Source organism: Zea mays, chromosome 7 (assembly GCF_902167145.1).
Source record: "Zea mays cultivar B73 chromosome 7, Zm-B73-REFERENCE-NAM-5.0, whole genome shotgun sequence".
NCBI classification, from domain to species: domain Eukaryota; kingdom Viridiplantae; phylum Streptophyta; class Magnoliopsida; order Poales; family Poaceae; genus Zea; species Zea mays.
Genome location: NC_050102.1, coordinates 8,998,628 through 9,020,318, shown reverse-complemented (window position 1 = coordinate 9,020,318; position 21,691 = coordinate 8,998,628). Strand labels below are relative to the sequence as shown.

Genomic DNA, 21,691 nt, shown 5'->3' with positions numbered 1-21,691 from the left:
CAGTGGCATTCCGGGTGTTTGTGGATCCCGAGGTGTTACACTAGCCTATCATTCAATTTTTTGAGAGAATGATTTGAGAATTTAAATTTACTTAGTCTCAAAATATTAAGGGCTAGTTTGGGAACACCATTTTGTCAAGGGATTTCTATTTTCTCAAAGGAAAATAACTAATTTCTCTTGGGAAAATAAAAATACCATGAGAAAATATGGTTTCCAAACTAGCTCTAAGAAGGGAAAATATGAATGAGTATATTCATGTAACTGTTCTGAGTAGTGGATACAAAATAAAAAAGTAACAGTGATTTTAAAATTAGGTACTCCCTCCGTCCAAGTTTAATTGGCGTTTTAGCTCATTTTATTTGTCCAGAATTATGTGTCGTTCGTGGTCTACACCTCGATGCCACCATAGTTATCTCCTCGTTTCACACACCCGTTCGCTTCGTTCCCACACCAACGGACTCTTGGCCTCCTCTCATCCACCGTGGAGGGGCTGGAGGTTGTGAACCGTTTCGTGTACTCAGCAGTAATTGCAATTAATACTTCACGCTAGATCACAGGGGTACATGCGTCTATTCTCTTGGCTGGTATTATGTCTGAGAAAAGCTAAAACGCCAGTTAAACTTGGACGGAGGGAGTAACTTTTTGTGTCTTATCAGGGGGTTTGAAAAAAAAAATATAGGGTCCCTTAGGAATGCAGAAATTTCAGAGGAATGATATAGGAATTTTACAAAAATCAGTTCATTTTCGCAGGAAAACGCAGGAAACGAAAAAAAACCACAATCCAAAGGAGCCCATAGAAGCATAAAAAATAAAGAGTTTGATAGGGAATAGAACAATTTCGTCATGAGGTGTATCTGAGATTCCGTGGTAGTTGGAGATATGAATGCAAGTAATTTTTTTTTTACCTTCGTAACGTAAAATGGGCGATGGGAATTTTTTTACAAAGAATACTAGACCACAAAAAAATTAATCCATCAAGTAAAAAGATAAATTGGCACCCCATGAATTTGGAGATTGTTGGGGAGAAGGTTTCTAGTTGGAGGTCTAAAATGACAAAATCAATGCTTAGATGATCTTCTAGGTCAAGCATGCTAATGAGAGGTAAAGAAAAACTATTGCTCTTTGAAAAGCTTTGGAACATGTAAGCGAGCCGAAGGTGCACAAAGTGGAAGATATTGAAGGCAAATCTTTACACTGCCGGATCAGACTGCTTGAAAGGTCGAAATGTGGCGACAAGGGCGCATCGACTCCATTCAGATACAGACATTCTACAGATACACCCATCATCCCTTCGGCTGATCCTCTGCAGTGTCCTTCGCACGAGTCACGCTGCACAGATTCAGCACGCAGAGGCGATTTTAGCATTTTTCATTTCCATCAAACAGACAGGCCGCTCATTGCTACTAGTAAAGCCATCGTTGCACAGGGATTAAATCCCTTTCTATTCAATTTTAAAATTTGACTAGAAAGGAATTTAGCACAGGGATTAAATCTCTTTCTATTCAATTTTAAAATTTGACTAGAAAAGAATTTAATCTCCTTCAATCCAGTTCAAACCCTTTCTAACCGAACAAGCCCAGGCCGAACAACAGCGGTTGCAGGGCAGCAACCACGAAAGGAGTTCCATATTGCTACACGGATAAACAAGCGACGGCTTATAACCGCTGGCACGGCTTTCATTTTCTTTTCTACTCTCTGTACAAGGAACAGAATTTCACATGCATACCATGGGTACCAAGTACCAGCTCTTAATAAGGAGTTCGGGTCGACCAGGAGGACAACAGAAAACTACCAGACATGTATATCTACAACAAAATGTTGACCCGGATTGTGGGTCGTATAGAACTTCCATGGTTCAATTTGCTTACTTCTACTACTAAAAAAAGGCTCCATGGTCAACAGCCTCAATGTAGAAGAACCAAAAGTCAGGAAAGCTTAAGAGCCAACTGTGTCATGCCTTCCCGCGGACGGTCCCCGCGCTCCCAGAAGTGCCTCGCACACTGTCAATACAATTTAAAACAAGATCTTTTAGGCTAAAAGATCGTGAGGAACAACCAATTGAATGTTACATGAAATTAGGAGATTTAAACAGCCAGCTGCATCGACCTAATTTTGTTTCCCAGCTAAAGTAACAACTAGCAATTGTTATTCAACAGTTGCTCGTCAGCTAGCACAGAGTGATCTAAAGAAAGAAAGGACCATGATGGACAAGTCACGCCACTTCCTGGAGCTTAAGATGTTCTTTACCATGACAAGGACGAATGGAAACTAGAATAAGCATTAGTAAAGCGGACTCGTAAGTTGTAACGCCTAAGGAGATCACTAGTGTCAACCGGGACCAAGTTCCAACAAGTTTGCAACTCACTGCATCTGAGGAGCAGCAGTTGTCACAAACTTTGCTCACACATTATTTCTTTGGTCTTTAAAAGGATGGCTCAAGCTCATGGACATCTGAACCACAGCTTATAATAGATGGACTGAGATTTGGAATGTGTGCGTGCTACATGCGATTAATGATTTTCATGGCTTCAAAAGCATACATAAGATTCATAACATGAACGAGCATGTTTGTGATCAAGGAATTTTCTTACCAGTAAAAATCCATCCATGCCAGTCGCCAGCCCAACGATCTCTCCTTTATACCAATGAGTGCCCACTACCAGCTATTCTTGATGTCCACTAAAATAGTTCCTATCAAACACGGGAGTCAATAGCTACACCGGTTAAAGAACACCACCTAGAAATAGAAGCAACTAGAAAAGATGCAGATCTGTGTATGGCCCTGGCACCTATAAATTCATGTGAAAAGTTGCTCAAATCAAGCACATGCGCCTGCTCAAAATATTGCTGAAACTTTTTTCCAGTTTTTTTATATAAAGCTGAGATTTAGAAACCGTGACAGGATTGTCCGATTTGGTGACTTCATCATAACTGTGAACTGACATTTTCATGACTCACCGCCTGATTTCAGATGAAGCTTGACTAGAACTACAGCAATTCATAGACAGAAACACAGAGTTATATAACTACATCAGAAGCATGTGTTAACAAGTTGCTGCCACAACTGAATCATTTTTAAGTACCACGACACATGTACCCGAAAGTATTATCACTTTCTCAGTGATGATGGAAAGCACAAATGTAAGGAACAATTCCTTAAACTTATAAGCTGAATGATAAATATATTGTAATCTCTAGAACAATACCTTTTCTAGCAGAAAATACAATGATCATACATCAGCATGCTCTAGAAGTTAGGTCATCTTCCATGACGTTATTACTGTATATGACATCCTCTCCACGAAGTTGACCCTCCCCACAAGTTTGAGTAGGCTTAACCACATTTTCACCAACAGGATCTGAAATGTTGAGCGCAGGAGCTGTTATTCCTGCTTCATTGAAACTCTGACCAGTCATTCCTACCTTAATAACTGCATCATCCATTTCAAGAATGTCATTTTTAAGTGGCTTTGACTCAGTCAAGGTCACCAACACATCTTTGCAACTAGAAGAGTGTTCCGAATCTGGTAAAACTGAGCCAGTTTTTTCCTCAATCGTCTCCATTTGCTGAGCATATAGCTTCACAGATACTCCAGTGTCAACTGCAGAAGCACTGTGATCTTCATTAGGTATTTTATCTCTATAGGCGTCCATTGAGGTTCCATTTACAATACTAGTTCTATTTTCCAAACTTTTAGGTTCCATTGAGCCTTGACTACACCCTACAACCATAGTTTTAAACTCATGCTTATCAGGCTTTTCATCCATAATGACTAAAGGTATTTTAGTGTCCACAGGGGCTGCGTAAGCTTTCTCATCCTCTTGGTTAGCGCAATGAACAGATGTCAAACTAGATTCAGTTTTGCCTGTTATGGGAGCAGCTCCAACAGAAACTTCACTAGATAAACAGTTGTCACCTTTCCCAATCTCATTAGATAAATGAGAACATTGATCCACAGTCACCGGAGTAGCACATGAATTTGAACGACTGGAATTAGATCTATCTTCACACTTCTGCTCTGAAATAGTATTTTCAGCAATCAATCTCCCATTGGTTTCTTTGTATTTCTCTTGTTGAATGTTCTCTGCTTCAACCATGCACTGCAAGTTAACTCCACAAGTAGCTCCAGGAAGTGTATGCACCTTGACTGTCTTAGCATCACCTATGGATACTGGGGGTGTCCTTTCTGTAGTTATTTTCGCTTCATTTTCGTCTGCAGCAGGAGACTGGTCCAATGTCAAGCCTGCAGAGTTTCCTAAAGGATGAGGACTCTCATGGCGATTAATTTCACGATTGTCAGAGGCATCGGGTTCACTAGAAACATGAATGGGTGTCACAGATCCACTTGCTTCACCAAGCATTTTAGCATCCATCTTATCAGATCCAACAGCATTAGCTGCATTAACAAATAAGAATTGCTGAGATATGGGACTACAGCATTACCAGATCAAAAAGGAAGAGGAAAAGACCTACAGCATCACAATATCTGAACAGAGAAAACTTTTGTTGGAACAGTTTAGTATTTAGACCTGTCTTGGTAGTGATCTGTCCATCAACTGTTTGTGTTGGCAGCAACCTCTTCTCTAGTAGACCGGTCCCATTCATAATCAAGAGATTTAACGACTTCATTCTTTGTTTCTTGGAAGGTGCAACAGGCTTAAAACCAAAACCAGTTGTCCAAGTATTCTCCATTTCAGTCACAGCAGATACTACTAGTTTCTGAACACTGAGGGAACCGAGGGCCTACAAAATAATAAATTAACCCAAAAACATGTCAGAAATTCTGAAAACAGGAATGCAAACATGGGTGTACACACAAACAAAAAAATTGGTCCGATTACAAGTTGGTTCATAGTCTGCTCTTCTGAATCTTAACATCAACAAAATAAAAAATGAAAGTAGAAAACTGCCGCAGGCTACATACAAAATCTCATTAGCATCGCAAAGCATACAATAGAATCGATACCATTTCACAAATCACATATACACAGTTTGGACATTGCAATATGTTGTGTTATAGCAAACAAAACCAGATGTTCAACTACAAGGTAACACATGTTTCACATAATTATCTGCTAATGAGTATGCGTCAATTCTGCAATCATACTCAAATCATTTGAAGAAAGGCTAAGAGACATATTGAAAGGGAATTAGGCTTACACCTAGTCCCTAATTAATTTTGGTGGTTGAATTGCCCAACACAAATAATTGGACTAACTAGTTTGCTCAAGTGTATAGATTATACAGGTGTAAAAGGTTCACACTCAGCCGATAAAAAGATCAAGTTTTGGATTCAACAAAAGAGCAAAGAGTCAACCGAAGGCACCTCTGGTCTGGAGGCACCGGACTGTCCGGTGTACACCGGACAGTGTCCGGTGCACCAGAGGACTCCAACTCGAACTCGCTACCTTCGGGAATTTCTCAGGCCGGCGCGCTATAATTCACCGGACTGTCCGGTGCTCCAAGGAAGCGCGGCCTCCGGAACTCGCCAGCCTCGGGAACGCGCAGCAGCCGCTCCACTATAATTCACCGGACATGTCCGGTGTGCACCAGACTGTCCGGTGCATCCTCGGAGCAACGGCTATTTCGGCGCCAACGGCTACCTGCGGTGCATTTAATGCGCGCGCAGCGCGCGCAGAAGGCAGGCACGCCCATACTGGCGCACCGGACAATGAACAAGAGATGTCCGGTGTGCACCGGACATCCAGGCGGGCCCACAAGTCAGGAGCTCCAACGGTCAGAATCCAACGGCACTGATGACGTGGCGGGGGCACCGGACATGTCCGGTGTGCACCGGACTGTCCGGTGCGCCATCGAACAGACAGCCTCCACCAACGGTCAAGTTTGGTGGTTGGGGCTATAAATACCCCAACCACCCCCACATTCATTGCATCCAAGTTTTCCACTTCTCAACCACTTACAAGAGCTAGGCATTCAATTCTAGACACACCAAAGAGATCAAATCCTCTCCAATTCCACAAAAGGCTTTAGTGATTAGCGAGAGAGATTTGCTGTGTTCTTTTGAGCTCTTGCACTTGGATTGCTTCTTTTCTTTCTCACTTGCTCTTGTGATCAACACTCAATTGTAATCAAGGCAAGAGGCACCAATTGTGTGGTGGCCCTTGCGGGGAAGTTTTATTCCCGGCTTTGATTTGAGAAGAGAAGCTCACTCGGTCCGAGGGATCGTTTGAGAGAGGGAAGGGTTGAAAGAGACCCGGCCTTTGTGGCCTCCTCAACGGGGAGTAGGTTTGAGAAAACCGAACCTCGGTAAAACAAATCCGCGTGTCTCACTTCACTATTCGCTTGCGATTTGTTTTGTGCCCTCTCTTGCGGACTTGATTATATTTCTAACGCTAACCCGGCTTGTAGTTGTGATTATTTTTGAGAATTTCAGTTTCGCCCTATTCACCCCCCCTCTAGGCGACTTTCAATTGGTATCGGAGCCCGGCGCTTCATTAGAGCCTAACCGCTCGAAGTGATGTCGGGAGATCACGCCAAGAAGGAGATGGGGACCGGCGAAAAGCCCACTACAAGCCACGGGAGCACTTCATCGGAAGAGTCCCGCACCAAGAGGAAGGAGAAGAAGAAGAGCTCCTCCAACAAAGGGAAGGAGAAGAAATCTTCTTCTCACCACAAAGAGAAGAAGGAGAGATCTTCCTCTCACAAGCCACATCGGAGTGGGGACAAGCACAAGAGGATGAGGAAAGTGGTCTACTACGAGACCGACACTTCATCAACATCGACCTCCGGCTCCGATGCGCCCTCCGTAACTTCTAAACGCCAAGAGCGTAAGAAGTTTAGTAAGATCCCCTTACACTATCCTCGTACATCTAGACATACTCCATTACTTTCCGTTCCATTAGTCAAACCGCCAACCTTTGACGGTGAAGATTATGCTAGGTGGAGTGATTTAATGAAATTTCATCTAACCTCACTCCACAAAAGTATATGGAATGTTGTTGAGTTTGGAGCACAGGTATCATCCGTAGGGGATGAGGATTATGATGAGGACGAAGTGGCCCAAATCGAGCACTTCAACTCCCAAGCCACAACCATACTCTTGGCCTCTCTAAATAGAGAGGAATACAACAAGGTGCAAGGGTTGAAGAATGCAAAGGAAATTTGGGACCTCCTCAAGACCGCGCACGAGGGTGATGAACTAACAAAGATCACCAAGCGGGAAACGATCGAGGGGGAGCTCGGTCGCTTTCGACTTCGCCAAGGGGAAGAGCCACAAGACATGTACAACCGGCTCAAGACTTTGGTGAACCAAGTGCGCAACCTCGGGAGCAAGAAATAGGATGACCACGAGGTGGTTAAGGTTATTCTTAGATCACTCATTTTTCTTAACCCCACTCAAGTTCAATTAATTCGTAGTAATCCTAGATATACTCAAATGACCCCCGAGGAAGTTATCGGGAATTTTGTGAGCTTTGAATGTATGATCAAGGGCTCCAAGAAGATTAACGAGCTTGACGAACCCTCCACGTCCGAGGCGCAACCGGTGGCCTTCAAGGCGACGGAGGAAAAGAAGGAGGAGTCTACACCAAGTAGACAACCAATTGACGCCTCCAAGCTCGACAATGAGGAGATGACTTTAATCATTAAAAGCTTTCGCCAAATCCTCAAGCAACGGAGGGGGAAGGACTACAAACCCCGCTCCAAGAAAGTGTGCTACAAATGTGGTAAGCCCGGTCATTTCATTGCAAAATGTCCTATATCTAGTGACAGTGACAGGGGCGACGACAAGAAGGGAAAGAGGAGAGAAAAGAAGAAGTACTACAAGAAGAAGGGCGGCGATGCCCATGTTTGCCGGGAGTGGGACTCCGACGAGAGCTCCACCGACTCCTCATCCGACGAGGACGCCGCCAACATCGCCGTCACCAAGGGACTCCTCTTCCCAAACGTCGGCCACAAGTGCCTCATGGCAAAGGACGGCAAAAGGAAGAAGGTAAAATCAAGATCCTCCACTAGATATGAAACCTCTAGTGATGAGGATGATGCTAGCAATGAGGAGGATAACTTGCGCGTTCTTTTTGCCAACCTTAACATGGAACAAAAGGAAAAACTAAATGAGCTAATTAGTGTCATCCATGAAAAGGATGACCTCTTGGACTCCCAAGAGGACTTCCTAATCAAGGAAAATAAAAAGCATGTTAAGGTTAAAAATGCTTATGCTCTAGAGGTAGAAAAATGTGAAAAATTGTCTAGTGAGCTAAGCACTTGCCATGAGACCATTAACAACCTTAGAAATGAAAATGCTAGATTAAGTGCTAAGGTTGATTCTCATGTTTGTATTGATTCAATTCCCGATCTTAGAAATGATAATGATGATTTGCTTACTAAGATTAAGGAATTGAATGATTCTCTTGCTAGCCTTAGAGTAGAAAATGATAATTTGATTGCTAAGGCTAAAGATTTTGATGTTTGCAAAGCTACTATTTCCGACCTTAGAACTAAAAATGATTTGTTGCATGCTAAGGTTGTTGAACTAAAATCTTGCAAACTCTCTACATCTAATGTTGAGCATGTTTCTATTTGTACTAGATGTAGAGATATTGATGTTAATGCTATTTATGATCACATGTCTTTAATTAAACAACAAAATGATCATATAGCAAAACTAGATGCTAAAATTGCCGAGCATAACTTGGAAAATGAAAAGTTTAAATTTGCTAGAAGTATGCTCTATAATGGGAGACGCCCGGGCATCAAGGATGGCATTGGCTTCCAAAGGGGAGACAATGTCAAACTTAATGCCCCTCCTAAAAATTTGTCTAATTTTGTTAAGGGCAAGGCTCCCATGCCTCAGGATAACGAGGGTTACATTTTGTACCCTGCCGGTTATCCCGAGAGCAAAATTAGGAGAATTCACTCTAGAAAGTCCCACTCTGGTCCTAATCATGCTTTTATGTATAAGGGTGAGACATCTAGCTCTAGGCAACCAACCCGTGCTAAGTTGCCTAAGAAGAAAACTCCTAATGCATCAAATGATCATGCTATTTCATTTAAAACTTTTGATGCTTCATATGTGCTTACTAACAAATCCGGCAAGGTAGTTGCCAAGTTTGTTGGGGGCAAACACAAGGGCTCTAAGACTTGTGTTTGGGTACCCAAAGTTCTTGTGTCTAATGCCAAAGGACCCAAAACCGTTTGGGTACCTAAAGTCAAGAACTAAAATTGTTTTGTAGGTTTATGCATCCGGGGGCTCAAGTTGGATACTCGACAGCGGGTGCACAAACCACATGACAGGGGAGAAGAAGATGATCTCCTCATATGAGAAAAACCAAGATCCCCAAAGACCGATCACATTCGGGGATGGAAATCAAGGTTTGGTCAAAGGTTTGGGTAAAATTGCTATTTCACCTGACCATTCCATTTCCAATGTTTTTCTTGTTGATTCATTAGATTACAATTTGCTTTCCGTATCCCAATTATGTCAAATGGGCTACAACTGTCTATTTACTGATGTAGGTGTTACTGTCTTTAGAAGAAGTGATGATTCAATAGCATTTAAGGGAGTGTTAGAGGGTCAGCTATACTTGGTAGATTTTGATAGAGCTGAACTCGACACTTGCTTGGTTGCTAAGACTAACCTGGGCTGGCTTTGGCACCGCCGACTAGCCCATGTTGGAATGAAGAATCTTCATAAGCTTCTAAAGGGGGAACACATTTTAGGACTAACCAATGTTCATTTTGAGAAAGACAGGATTTGTAGCGCATGCCAAGCCGGGAAGCAAGTTGGAACCCAACATCCACACAAGAACATCATGACGACCGACAGGCCGCTTGAGCTACTCCACATGGATCTATTCGGCCCGATTGCTTACATAAGCATCGGCGGGAGTAAGTATTGTCTTGTAATAGTGGATGATTATTCTCGCTTCACTTGGGTATTCTTTTTGCAGGAAAAATCTCAAACCCAAGAGACCTTAAAAGGATTCTTGAGACGGGCTCAAAATGAGTTCGGCTTAAGGATCAAGAAAATTAGAAGCGACAATGGGACGGAGTTCAAAAACTCTCAAATTGAAGGCTTCCTTAAGGAGGAGGGCATCAAGCATGAGTTCTCCTCTCCCTATACGCCACAACAAAATGGTGTAGTGGAGAGGAAGAATCGAACTCTATTGGACATGGCAAGAACCATGTTTGATGAGTACAAGACTTCGGATCGGTTTTGGGCCGAGGCGGTCAACACCGCTTGCTACGCCATCAACCGGTTGTATCTACACCGAATCCTCAAGAAGACATCCTATGAACTCCTAACCAGTAAAAAGCCAAATATTTCATATTTTAGAGTTTTTGGTAGCAAATGCTTTATTCTTGTTAAGAGAGGTAGAAAATCTAAATTTGCTCCTAAAACTGTAGAAGGTTTTTTACTAGGATATGACTCAAACACAAGGGCATATAGAGTCTTTAACAAGTCCTCAGGACTTGTTGAAGTTTCTTGTGACGTTGTGTTTGATGAGACTAACGGCTCTCAAGTAGAGCAAGTTGATCTTGATGAGATAGGTGAAGAACAGGCTCCATGCATAGCGCTAAGGAACATGTCCATTGGGGATGTGTGTCCTAAGGAATCCGAAGAGCCTCCACATGCACAAGATCAACCATCCTCCTCCATGCAAGCATCTCCACCGACTCAAAATGAGGATGAAGCTCAATTTGATGAAGGACAAGATCAAGAAGATGAGTCACCTCAAGATGATGGCAATGATCAAGGGGGAGATGCAAATGATCAAGAAAAGGAGGATGAGCAAGAACCAAGGCCGCCACACCCAAGAGTTCACCAAGCAATCCAACGAGATCACCCCGTCGACACCATTCTCGGCGACATTCATAAGGGGGTAACCACTCGATCTCGGGTTGCACATTTTTGTGAGCATTACTCTTTTGTTTCCTCTATTGAGCCACACAGGGTAGAGGAAGCACTACAAGATTCGGATTGGGTGGTGGCAATGCAAGAGGAGCTCAACAACTTCACTAGGAATGAGGTATGGCATTTAGTTCCACGTCCTAATCAAAATGTTGTAGGAACCAAATGGGTCTTCCGCAACAAGCAAGATGAGCATGGTGTGGTGACAAGGAACAAAGCTCGACTTGTGGCCAAGGGATACTCTCAAGTCGAAGGTTTGGATTTCGGTGAAACCTATGCACCCGTAGCTAGGCTTGAGTCAATTCGCATATTATTAGCCTATGCTACTTACCATGGCTTTAAGCTTTATCAAATGGACGTGAAAAGTGCCTTCCTCAATGGACCAATCAAGGAAGAGGTCTATGTTGAGCAACCTCCCGGCTTTGAAGACAGTAAGTATCCTAACCATGTCTATAAGCTCTCTAAGGCGCTTTATGGGCTCAAGCAAGCCCCAAGAGCATGGTATGAATGCCTTAGAGATTTTCTTATTGCTAATGGCTTCAAAGTCGGAAAGGTCGATCCTACACTCTTTACTAAAACTCTTGAAAATGACTTGTTTGTATGCCAAATTTATGTTGATGATATTATATTTGGATCTACTAACGAGTCTACATGTGAAGAGTTTAGTAGGATTATGACACAGAAATTCGAGATGTCTATGATGGGGGAGTTGAAGTATTTCTTAGGATTCCAAGTGAAGCAACTCCAAGATGGCACCTTCATTAGCCAAACGAAGTACACTCAAGACATTCTAAACAAGTTTGGGATGAAGGATGCCAAGCCCATCAAGACACCCATGGGAACCAATGGGCATCTCGACCTCGACACGGGAGGTAAGTCCGTGGATCAAAAGGTATACCGGTCGATGATAGGTTCTTTACTCTATTTATGTGCATCTCGACCGGATATTATGCTTTCCGTATGCATGTGTGCAAGATTCCAAGCCGACCCTAAGGAAGCTCACCTTACGGCCGTAAAACGAATCTTGAGATATTTGGCTTATACTCCTAAGTTTGGGCTTTGGTATCCTAGGGGATCAACTTTTGATTTAATTGGTTATTCGGATGCCGATTGGGCGGGGTGCAAAATCAATAGAACGAGCACATCGGGGACTTGCCAGTTCTTGGGAAGATCCTTGGTGTCTTGGGCTTCAAAGAAGCAAAATTCGGTCGCTCTTTCCACCGCCGAAGCCGAGTACATTGCCGCAGGCCATTGTTGCGCGCAATTGCTTTGGATGAGGCAAACCCTGCGGGACTACGGTTACAAATTAACCAAAGTCCCTTTGCTATGTGATAATGAGAGTGCAATCAAGATGGCGGATAATCCCGTCGAGCATAGTCGCACTAAACACATAGCCATTCGGTATCATTTTCTTAGGGATCACCAACAAAAGGGAGATATCGAGATTTCATACATTAATACTAAAGATCAATTAGCCGATATCTTTACCAAGCCTCTTGATGAACAATCTTTTAACAAACTTAGGCATGAGCTCAATATTCTTGATTCTAGGAACTTCTTTTGTTAAATTGCACACATTGCTCTTCTATATACCTTTGATCATGTCTCTTTCATATGCTATGACTAATGTGTTTTTCAAGTCTATTTCAAACCAAGTCATAGGTGTATTGAAAGGGGATTGGAGTCTTCGGCGAAGACAAAGGCTTCCACTCCGTAACTCATCCTTCGCCATCGCTCCAAGAGACTCTCCATCTTTGGGGGAGAGAGCAAAAGGACTTCGTCTTTGGTATAATCTTAACTCATTTATTTATGACCAAAGGGGAAGATAGCACTTCGAGGGCTCTAATGATTCCGTTTTTGGCGATTCATGCCAAAGGGGGAGAAAGTATGAGCCCAAAGCAAAAGGACCGCACCACCACCAATTTCAAAAACTTCGTGTTTCCAAGAATATTATCAATTAGTATCCTATTGTGTTCAAAAGGGGGAGAAAGTAGTAATTCAAAAATGATATATCAAAACCCTCTTGAACACTAAGAGGAGGATCTCATTTAGGGGGAGTTTTGTTTAGTCAAAGGAAAAGCATTTGAAACAGGGGGAGAAAATTTCAAATCTTGAAAATGCTTCTCAAAATCTTATTCATTTGCCTTTGACTAGTTGCAAAAGAACTTTGAAAAGGATTTACAAAAGAGTTTGCAAAAACAAAACATGTGGTGCAAGCGTGGTCCAAAATGTTAAATAAGAAAGAAACGATCCATGCATATCTTGTAAGTATTTAGGTTGGCTCAATTCCAAGCAACCTTTACACTTACATTATGCAAACTAGTTCAGTTATGCACCTCTATATTTGCTTTGGTTTGTGTTGGCATCAATCACCAAAAATGGGGAGATTGAAAGGGAATTAGGCTTACACCTAGTGCCTAATTAATTTTGGTGGTTGAATTGCCCAACACAAATAATTGGACTAACTAGTTTGCTCAAGTGTATAGATTATACAGGTGTAAAAGGTTCACACTCAGCCGATAAAAAGATCAAGTTTTGGATTCAACAAAGGAGCAAAGAGTCAACCGAAGGCACCTCTGGTCTGGAGGCACCGAACTGTCCGGTGTACACCGGACTGTCCGGTGCACCACCGGACAGTGTCCGGTGCACCACCGGACAGTGTCCGGTGCACCAGAGGACTCCAACTCGAACTCGCTACCTTCGGGAATTTCTCAGGCCGGCGCGCTATAATTCACCGGACTGTCCGGTGTACACCGGACAGTGTCCGGTGCTCCAAGGAAGCGCGGCCTCCGGAACTCGCCAGCCTCGGGAACGCGCAGCAGCCGCTCCACTATAATTCACCGGACATGTCCGGTGTGCACCGGACTGTCCGGTGCATCCTCGGAGCAACGACTATTTCGACGCCAGCGGCTACCTGCGGTGCATTTAATGCGCGCGCAGCGCGCGCAGCGCGCGCAGAAGGCAGGCACGCCCATACTGGCGCACCCTACAATGAACAGGAGATGTCCGGTGTGCACCGGACATCCAGGCGGGCCCACAAGTCAGGAGCTCCAACGGTCAGAATCCAACGACAGTGATGACGTGGCGGGGGCACCGGACATGTCCGGTGTGCACCGGACTGTCCGGTGCGCCATCGAACAGACAGCCTCCACCAACGGTCAAGTTTGGTGGTTGGGGCTATAAATACCCCAACCACCCCCACATTCATTGCATCCAAGTTTTCCACTTCTCAACCACTTACAAGAGCTAGGCATTCAATTCTAGACACACCAAAGAGATCAAATCCTCTCCAATTCCACAAAAGGCTTTAGTGATTAGCGAGAGAGATTTGTCGTGTTCTTTTGAGCTCTTACACTTGGATTGCTTCTTTTCTTTCTCACTTGCTCTTGTGATCAACACTCAATTGTAATCAAGTCAAGAGGCACCAATTGTGTGGTGGCCCTTGCGGGGAAGTTTTATTCCCGGCTTTGATTTGAGAAAAGAAGCTCACTCGGTCCGAGGGATCGTTTGAGAGATGGAAGGGTTGAAAGAGACCCGGCCTTTGTGGCCTCCTCAACGGGGAGTAGGTTTGAGAGAACCGAACCTCGGTAAAACAAATCCGCGTGTCTCACTTCACTATTCGCTTGCGATTTGTTTTGTGCCCTCTCTTGCGGACTTGATTATATTTCTAACGCTAACCCGGCTTGTAGTTGTGATTATTTTTGAGAATTTCAGTTTCGCCCTATTCACCCCCCTCTAGGCGACTTTCACATATTGATACCACTATACCAGCACATGAGTTAGACAATTCTGCAGACTAGGATTAACTGTACAGTTGTATATTACCCAATCTGTTAACATCACCAGCCTATGTGAAGGTAAAGTCAAACAGAACAAGGCAGAAATATCTTTAAAGACATAGTAAGCAAGACATGTGAAGTATGAACAAGGAGAAACTACAGTTGACAGCAAGTGACTGCAAGCTCTAGTACTCACACAAATGCACAGCTGGGAAGGGCAAGTAAATTACCGATTCAATTCCATTCAGTAGTCGACGACACATCCCTTGGTGCCTATACATGCCTCTTGTGCCTATGAATGGCATTTCTGCTAAATCAGTTCCATGAATCCTGAATCATGCAGGGAAAAAATGAAGCATTTTAGAAATGAAACTATGTTAGGATTCATAAATTCACAACAAAAACAAAAAAAAACTCGACCGGGGAAGGAAAGACCGCTCTCCCGGTATTATATTAAGAGACCGAAACATGGTCCCGGCCGAGAAAACCCCCGAACCCTGGCCCCCCATCACTAACGGGCCGATCAACTGCCCACTCGCAACGGCACTGCATTTATATCGAGGTATGCGCCCCTGACTCAATTGAAAAACCAACTGACCAATCCAAACAAACTAGAAAACAATAAACCGACTCACAATAGGAAGCAGCAAACCGACTCCTAAACGAGCTGTTTGAGGATATCTATGTTTCTAAACTTATCTGATTGTCAAATCTTAGCCACCTCCGTTGCTATTTCCTTCTCAGTTTGGTTGTCCTGCCTGGTTGTGCCTTCTCTGGTATTGGCGGCCATAGAAAGAGTCCATAACATTTCCCCCCTCCCCAACTAACAGCTCATCCACAAGCCGTAAATCTGAAAATCTTCGCTTAAATTCTTCCAATTATTTCCATGAGGAATTTATAGCTGGCCTGCCTACCCAATGCACCAAAACTTAGCGCACTCCACGATTCAGTTGAGCTTTAATCACTTTTTCAGGGCCAGGGATGACACGCCCATGTAATATCTCAGGTAAAAAAACTGAATACCTTAGAAGCCTCTCCAACACCACATGGAAAACATCATGAATGTGAGCCTTTGAGGGAAGTTGCAATCGTCTTAGGGTTAGGATGAAGGAGGAAAGCAGGGATCAAGGAGGTGTGCGGTACTGTCCACGCATGAACAGTACCCATGGATGAACAATACGTGCTTTTAGGGGAAGCTTGGCAATATAATTGCCTGCTTGAATCTTTATTCGTGATCTAAGGGTCGTTATATAGTCCGTATACAACTCACATGTATCCATCTAGGACTCTTAACTTAACAACCCAATCTATATGTATCCATGTAGGACTCTAACTTAACAAACCAATCTGCAATATTTTAGAAAACTAGTCTACAAAAGCAACGAAACTTAGCCATGATGCGTTTATGCTGCCAGGCATATTGGATACCGACCATAACACTTGGCATAGTGCTAGAATTTTCTCAGAGATGGATTTCATTTGAAGTCCTAAGAAGCTTTAAACACACAATTAGAAAAATGTCCAACCAACTTGACTAGAAACCAAATCAAACAATAACTCTGACTTGCAAGGTTTTACAGAAACTCGTGTCAAACCCTGTTACAGTATTTGTTTCATTGCCCACTGCTACTAAGCCCCTGTCCACAACAAGTAGTTTCCAACAAACACTGAGATTCCTTGCAACCAAGGAGTGAATCTGAAATTAGTATAACAAAATATAACACCATATGAACATACAAATGTACCTTACAGATGCTGCAGCTATTACTTCATCACCCCGTTCCAGGATAAATGCATAGAAACCACTGAAGTCTAAACGACTGAAATCAGAACTGCAATATTGAGATTTAAAAAAATCAAGAAAACTTGCGTGATGAACAATCAAGTGGAATCCAAAGAATACAAAGACAGAAATAACAGCTCTAGAGATGTTACAGCTAACTCCCTAGGTACTTCCAAATTCCTAGACATGCTCTTGTAAACTTAAAAGAAAAGTGAAGGGTAAGGAAACAAAATTCCTAGATCCAAGATTTATTGGTCTGTTGCAATTGCAGCTAATTCAGGAAAACCATTTATCTTGATCTTCTATGGAATTATAACCACAATGAATCAAGAGATGGAAGGCATACTTACCCACAATTATATGCAACATTGTGAATCATATTAATTCCACTTCTATCGTCAATGTGTGGCTGAAAGCACTCATCCAGAACTGTGAAAGCAAGGGCTGTCTTGGAGTTGCACTGTGCCAACTTTTCTTTATTTTTATTGGGCATGGCCTGATCATTAGCAAAACAGTGAACCAGACTCCATGAAAATCCAGCCTCCATATGATTCTTTATCCCAAGAAGCTTGTTTAATCGTTTATAAATCTGTGTTATTTCAAAGAATAGAAGAACCTTAGTGTCCCTGTTTATAAAAAGAACATAGATATACAAGGAAAAAACAGCAGATACAATACATTTCTAAAGACAATTGACAATGATTAACTCAGATGTGTAAGGAAATGTGAAAATTCGTGGGCTAATAGAATGCTAAGGCAAATTGTATTAACATGGTAAATACTTTTTGCATGTTGCTTCAGCTGCAATTTTGCTGGAGATTTATCGGTAATGCCTTTTAATAGAACCCCTGAATGATATGATTCAAGTTAGCCATGCTGCTCAGAAGCATGATCATCCAGGATGAACATTATAATATAATAATATATGGTATAGTCTGCTACCCAAGAAACTCTAAAATACTGAAGCAAAACTCGGTACCTTTCTACATCCTGGACTGCAAAAGCAATCAATAGAGGTACCAGGCATGGTACAACCAGAGTCTGTCCCGGTTCCAGATGAACAAGTTTGGTGATCTGCAAAGTGCAAAATTACTGTGTAAGGAAATGTACAGATGCACATAGAGAGAAAGATGCACAGAGTAGAAAGTCTTACATTTCCTTGAACATTGCAAACAAGAAAGTAATAACTCAGGAGAAGATGATGGCTTTTCTTGGGGAAAACCACAGAACCTACATAAACAGCTGCGACAATACCAATCGCCAGAGGGAAGCTGCAGAGGCAATTGTTATAAATAAATTAAATAAACATAAATGCATCCAACGACAGAATAGACAATCTAGGGGTGCATCCCCCGACCCACCCCCAACAGACCTATTTGAAACAAACAAAAGTGTTGTAGCACATATATATATCTGTATGCATACCTTAATTCCCAAACAGTCCAAATGAAAAGTGGAAGCACAGTGATCACAGCACACCAAATCGCCACCATCCCCACAAATAGCACAAGTATCATCATGTTCATCGTCGCCTTTATCTATCTTGTAAAATCCCTTATTTTCACTTTGTGTGTGCTTCTCCCATGCATCAAGTAAGCATTGCAACAAAGATACCTTACCACCTTCCAGAAAGATGTTTGCATAGGGCTTCTTCTCTTTTGAACCAGCATGAAGTTCAAACTTCGCTATTGTGAGAATCTTGGAACAGCACCCACAGAAAATACCCTCCCTGGTAATTTTACCTGCCAACATTTCCCTGGTTCTATTGCTGTTCATGTATTTGACATGCATGTCTTCAGAAATAACCCCCAGATCTATCATCCATGAACATAATGTACGCTTCCATTCATATGGAATATAGCCATCCATGTTATCTTCAGTATCATGGGTACTCCCACGGACAAGAAGCCCACATCTCCGATCTTTAATTTTTACCCTATCCTCCTTGTTCTGATGCTTGTTTCTAAAATCTCTATTAGCAAGGATATCTTTAGAGCTTCTGTTTCTGCTAACCCCAGGTTTCTTTTCAGCACCACAAATTTCCTTATTAGTCCTTCTCTTTACTATATTCTTTTTTAGCAATGCTAGATCATCCTTCGATATAGCATCTGAAGCACCTGGTTTAGTATTATTAAGTTTAGATGAGCGACCCATATTTTGAAACTGTTCTTGGAAAACTGCATAAGCCTTAGTGATTGACCAATAGCCAGTCCCGGTAGGAGAAACATAGACTGAGTCTTCATAATCTTTGTTTTTCCTCTGCCTTAGGTCAATTTTCCACCCATTATCTAAAAGCACATGTTTTATCTTGTTCCTGAGATCCTGCTTATGTTTGTTGAGGGGTCCTCCTCTTGGCTTCTTTTCAAGCTTGTTGAGCACAGGGCCAGATGTGGCTTGCTGATCAACAGCTTTCAGTTGTGCCTTCTTTGACAAACTCTCTGATGACCCTTTATGCTCAAGCAATCTTTTTTTCAGATTCTTCTGTTCACTTGATTTAGTGCTATCATCTTTCAAGCTCAGAGAATAGTTCTTCAGTTGTTGCTTTGAATTTTGTTGTTTCATTCTCTGGCCCAAAGAAACTCCCACTACGCTTGGATCACTTTTCCTCAGCGCAACGGGAGAGAGTAGCTTTCCCAGAACTCTCTTCTCACCATTTGCATCATGCTTCTGAAATTCTGCAGGGGCGCCACTTTTCTCTTCATATCCTTTATATCTCCCTTTGGTTTCTCCATCTGCCTTACTGTTCTTTTGCTGAAACTTCCCAGCAACAGTTTCCATGTCCACAGTACAGTTCTTCATTGGCAACTTATGGCCACCAAACTCTGCATCCAAGTTAGTTGTAATTGCAAGAATCTTGCCATCACTGGTCTCCTTATCAACCACCTTAGTTTTCTTCATTGGCATCTTGTCATCCCCAGTTTCCTCATCCACCTTAACCTTCTTGGACAGAAGCTTGCATTCATTACTCTCCATCACAGCACCATTGTTCTTCGGCAGGAGCTTTAAAACACCTCGCTTTGTTGGAATCCTGCCATTACCAGTCTCCTCATCCACCTCAGTTTGCCTTGACAGAATCTTACCATCACCAGTATCCCTGGTCACCTTATCATTCTTTGGCAATATCCTTAAAACACCCCTTTTCCCTTGCAACCTTAAAACCTCCTGTTGGCCAGAATCGATTGCTTTGCCCTGATCAGTCTTCAATGGTGTCCTTCTTTCATGTTTCTGCAGCTCTGCCTGTCTCTTGTCACCCAAACTTGATACCTGCTCCTTCATCTTTGAAGCACTGCTTGCTTTCATACTCACCCCACCTTTGTCATCCAGAACACGCCCTCCCCTTACTTCTGGCCTCTCAAACCGCCATGCTGGGAGCCCCCGAGGCAGCATTTTTCCACCAGTCCCACACTTAGATGCGCCTCCACTGCATCCATTGCCATCACCATGGACAGTCTCAACTCTGATCCTCTTGACAGCAGGCTGCGAACTACTGCTCTCCAGCTGAACTCCCGTTTTCTTGTCTGAACCATCTACATCACTGGACTTAACCCCTGGAAGCTTCTCAGGACTAGAAGTCACAGGTTTCTCCTCCGACCGATCGCCACTGCCTTGGCTGCTGACACCAGCATTGCCCAACGACGCGGCACCACTAGCATTCTGCCGCGTGGAGATGCAGAACTCGTCGGCCTCGGAATCGCTGGACTCCATCACCAGTTGCCTCTTCCGCGGCTTACTCGCCGCCACGGCCTCCGAGCCGCGGCCTTCACGGTCCGAACCCATCGAAAGCCTCGCAAAACCGATTCTTAGAAGAGCTCAAACCTCCCGCTCCAAAACCAATGCCGGGCGACCCTGGATCAAGAGCGACGATAGAAAAAGGAAACTCACTTCTCAGCACCCAAGCAATATAAATCCAAACCTTAACCCAAAAAAACGCGAGATAAGAACGCCAAGGTAAACGGAAGAAACAAAATCCGCGACGGCGCGGACAACGACCGCCCGGGAGGCCGTTCCGGGTCGGAATTCCGCGCCGTGGGACGAGTCGGGGATCACCTGGATTGCGGGAGCGCGACGGAGGTGGCGGAAGGGTCGTGTTGCGGGCTTGCGGCGCTGGAGGGTAGGGTTTCGGGGATCGCGGGGGATTTGGGGAGGACCTGCTAGAGGCCGACGGGAACGGGATTGGTTTGGCCTGCTGCTTCTCGTGTTCGTCGTCCGGGGGCGGGTCTACGGATTAAAACGGGAGACGGGTAAGGGGCTATTTGACAGATGATATTTGTAGTATCCATACCCTTATATCTATACCCCTATATAACTCATCAGTTTTAAATTTTGCAAAACTCACTAGTCCCACACCCATAATCTTCCCTAAATCCACCAAATCAATTGTGCACACATAACACACCCTCAAAACCAACGACTCAGATCGCTATATAATTCTTTTTTCTCTTACTCACTTAAATATAATGATCAATGTTTCCTTTCTCATCTCTCCAACATAGGGATAGCAATTCTGCCCGATGGACATGGTTACGGGTAAGAAATCTCGCCCACGGATAAGGATACGGGCAACACTTCTCACCCACGGGTGACGGATATAAAATTTTGCCCGTTGGTATTACTCGTTACCTACTTAATTTACTAGCCTATCAAAATATCCCCATGCCACAGGCCCACAGGCCACAACACAGTCGATCATGTTTGTGGACTTATGTTTGAGACTTATGTTTGTGGATGATCGATCATGTTTGTGGACTTTGAAGTTTGAACTATGTTCTTTGCCATTATATTATGTCTGTTAAGTTGTTGATGTTCTTGGTGAAATGAACATGACCACATACTCGTATGGTATTTTCTGGCGGGTAACGGGTTGCCCGATATCCGCGGATATCCTGCGAGTACGGGTACGGGTCGAAAATTTTACCCGCAAGCTCTCGCGGGCATGGATAAGCACTAGAGGCGTGGATATGTTGGCGGGCGGATAAATGGCTTACCCGCATTTTATCTGACCCGCTGTCATCCCTACTCCAACGTACAGTAATCCCTTACCTCCTTCCACACGACCCCATCGTCCCCTCTCCTTACTCGCACCGTGCCTAGCCCCTCACTCATGTCGCCACCATGGGACCCTCTCCCTCAACTCCACTTTCCGAGACCGTAGTGTTAGTACATGCAATATTTACTAGTACGGATATGCACAAGTACAACTCTATTTAATATTGGTCTTTGAGAAGTTTTTAAAGATTAATTAAAAATATATTAGATGG

General features: G+C 43.4%; 1 protein-coding gene across 3 annotated transcripts; it reads right to left on the bottom strand.

Annotated features, from left to right (window-relative positions):
• Positions 1 to 884: 884 nt before the first annotated feature.
• On the bottom strand, positions 885 to 20,675 carry LOC103631995 (Acyl-CoA N-acyltransferase with RING/FYVE/PHD-type zinc finger protein). 3 transcript variants are annotated; one of them, XM_035960812.1, is made up of 12 exons: positions 20,481 to 20,675; positions 17,859 to 20,279; positions 17,587 to 17,704; positions 17,413 to 17,507; positions 16,784 to 17,022; positions 16,396 to 16,482; positions 14,881 to 14,980; positions 4,531 to 4,744; positions 3,207 to 4,397; positions 2,592 to 2,691; positions 1,869 to 2,000; positions 885 to 1,329 (listed from the first exon to the last, which is right to left on the bottom strand). In XM_035960812.1, the coding sequence occupies exons 2-9, from the start codon at positions 20,208 to 20,210 to the stop codon at positions 3,238 to 3,240; spliced, it is 4,365 nt and encodes a 1,454-aa protein (XP_035816705.1). In that variant the 5' UTR covers positions 20,211 to 20,279; positions 20,481 to 20,675; the 3' UTR covers positions 885 to 1,329; positions 1,869 to 2,000; positions 2,592 to 2,691; positions 3,207 to 3,237. The 3 variants fall into 3 exon arrangements, with proteins under 3 accessions (XP_035816705.1, XP_008652077.1, XP_035816706.1); XM_008653855.4 differs by lacking the exon at positions 885 to 1,329 and having other exon boundaries at positions 1,641 to 2,000; positions 2,592 to 2,988; XM_035960813.1 differs by lacking the exon at positions 885 to 1,329 and having other exon boundaries at positions 1,641 to 2,000; positions 2,592 to 2,679.
• Positions 20,676 to 21,691: the final 1,016 nt, after the last annotated feature.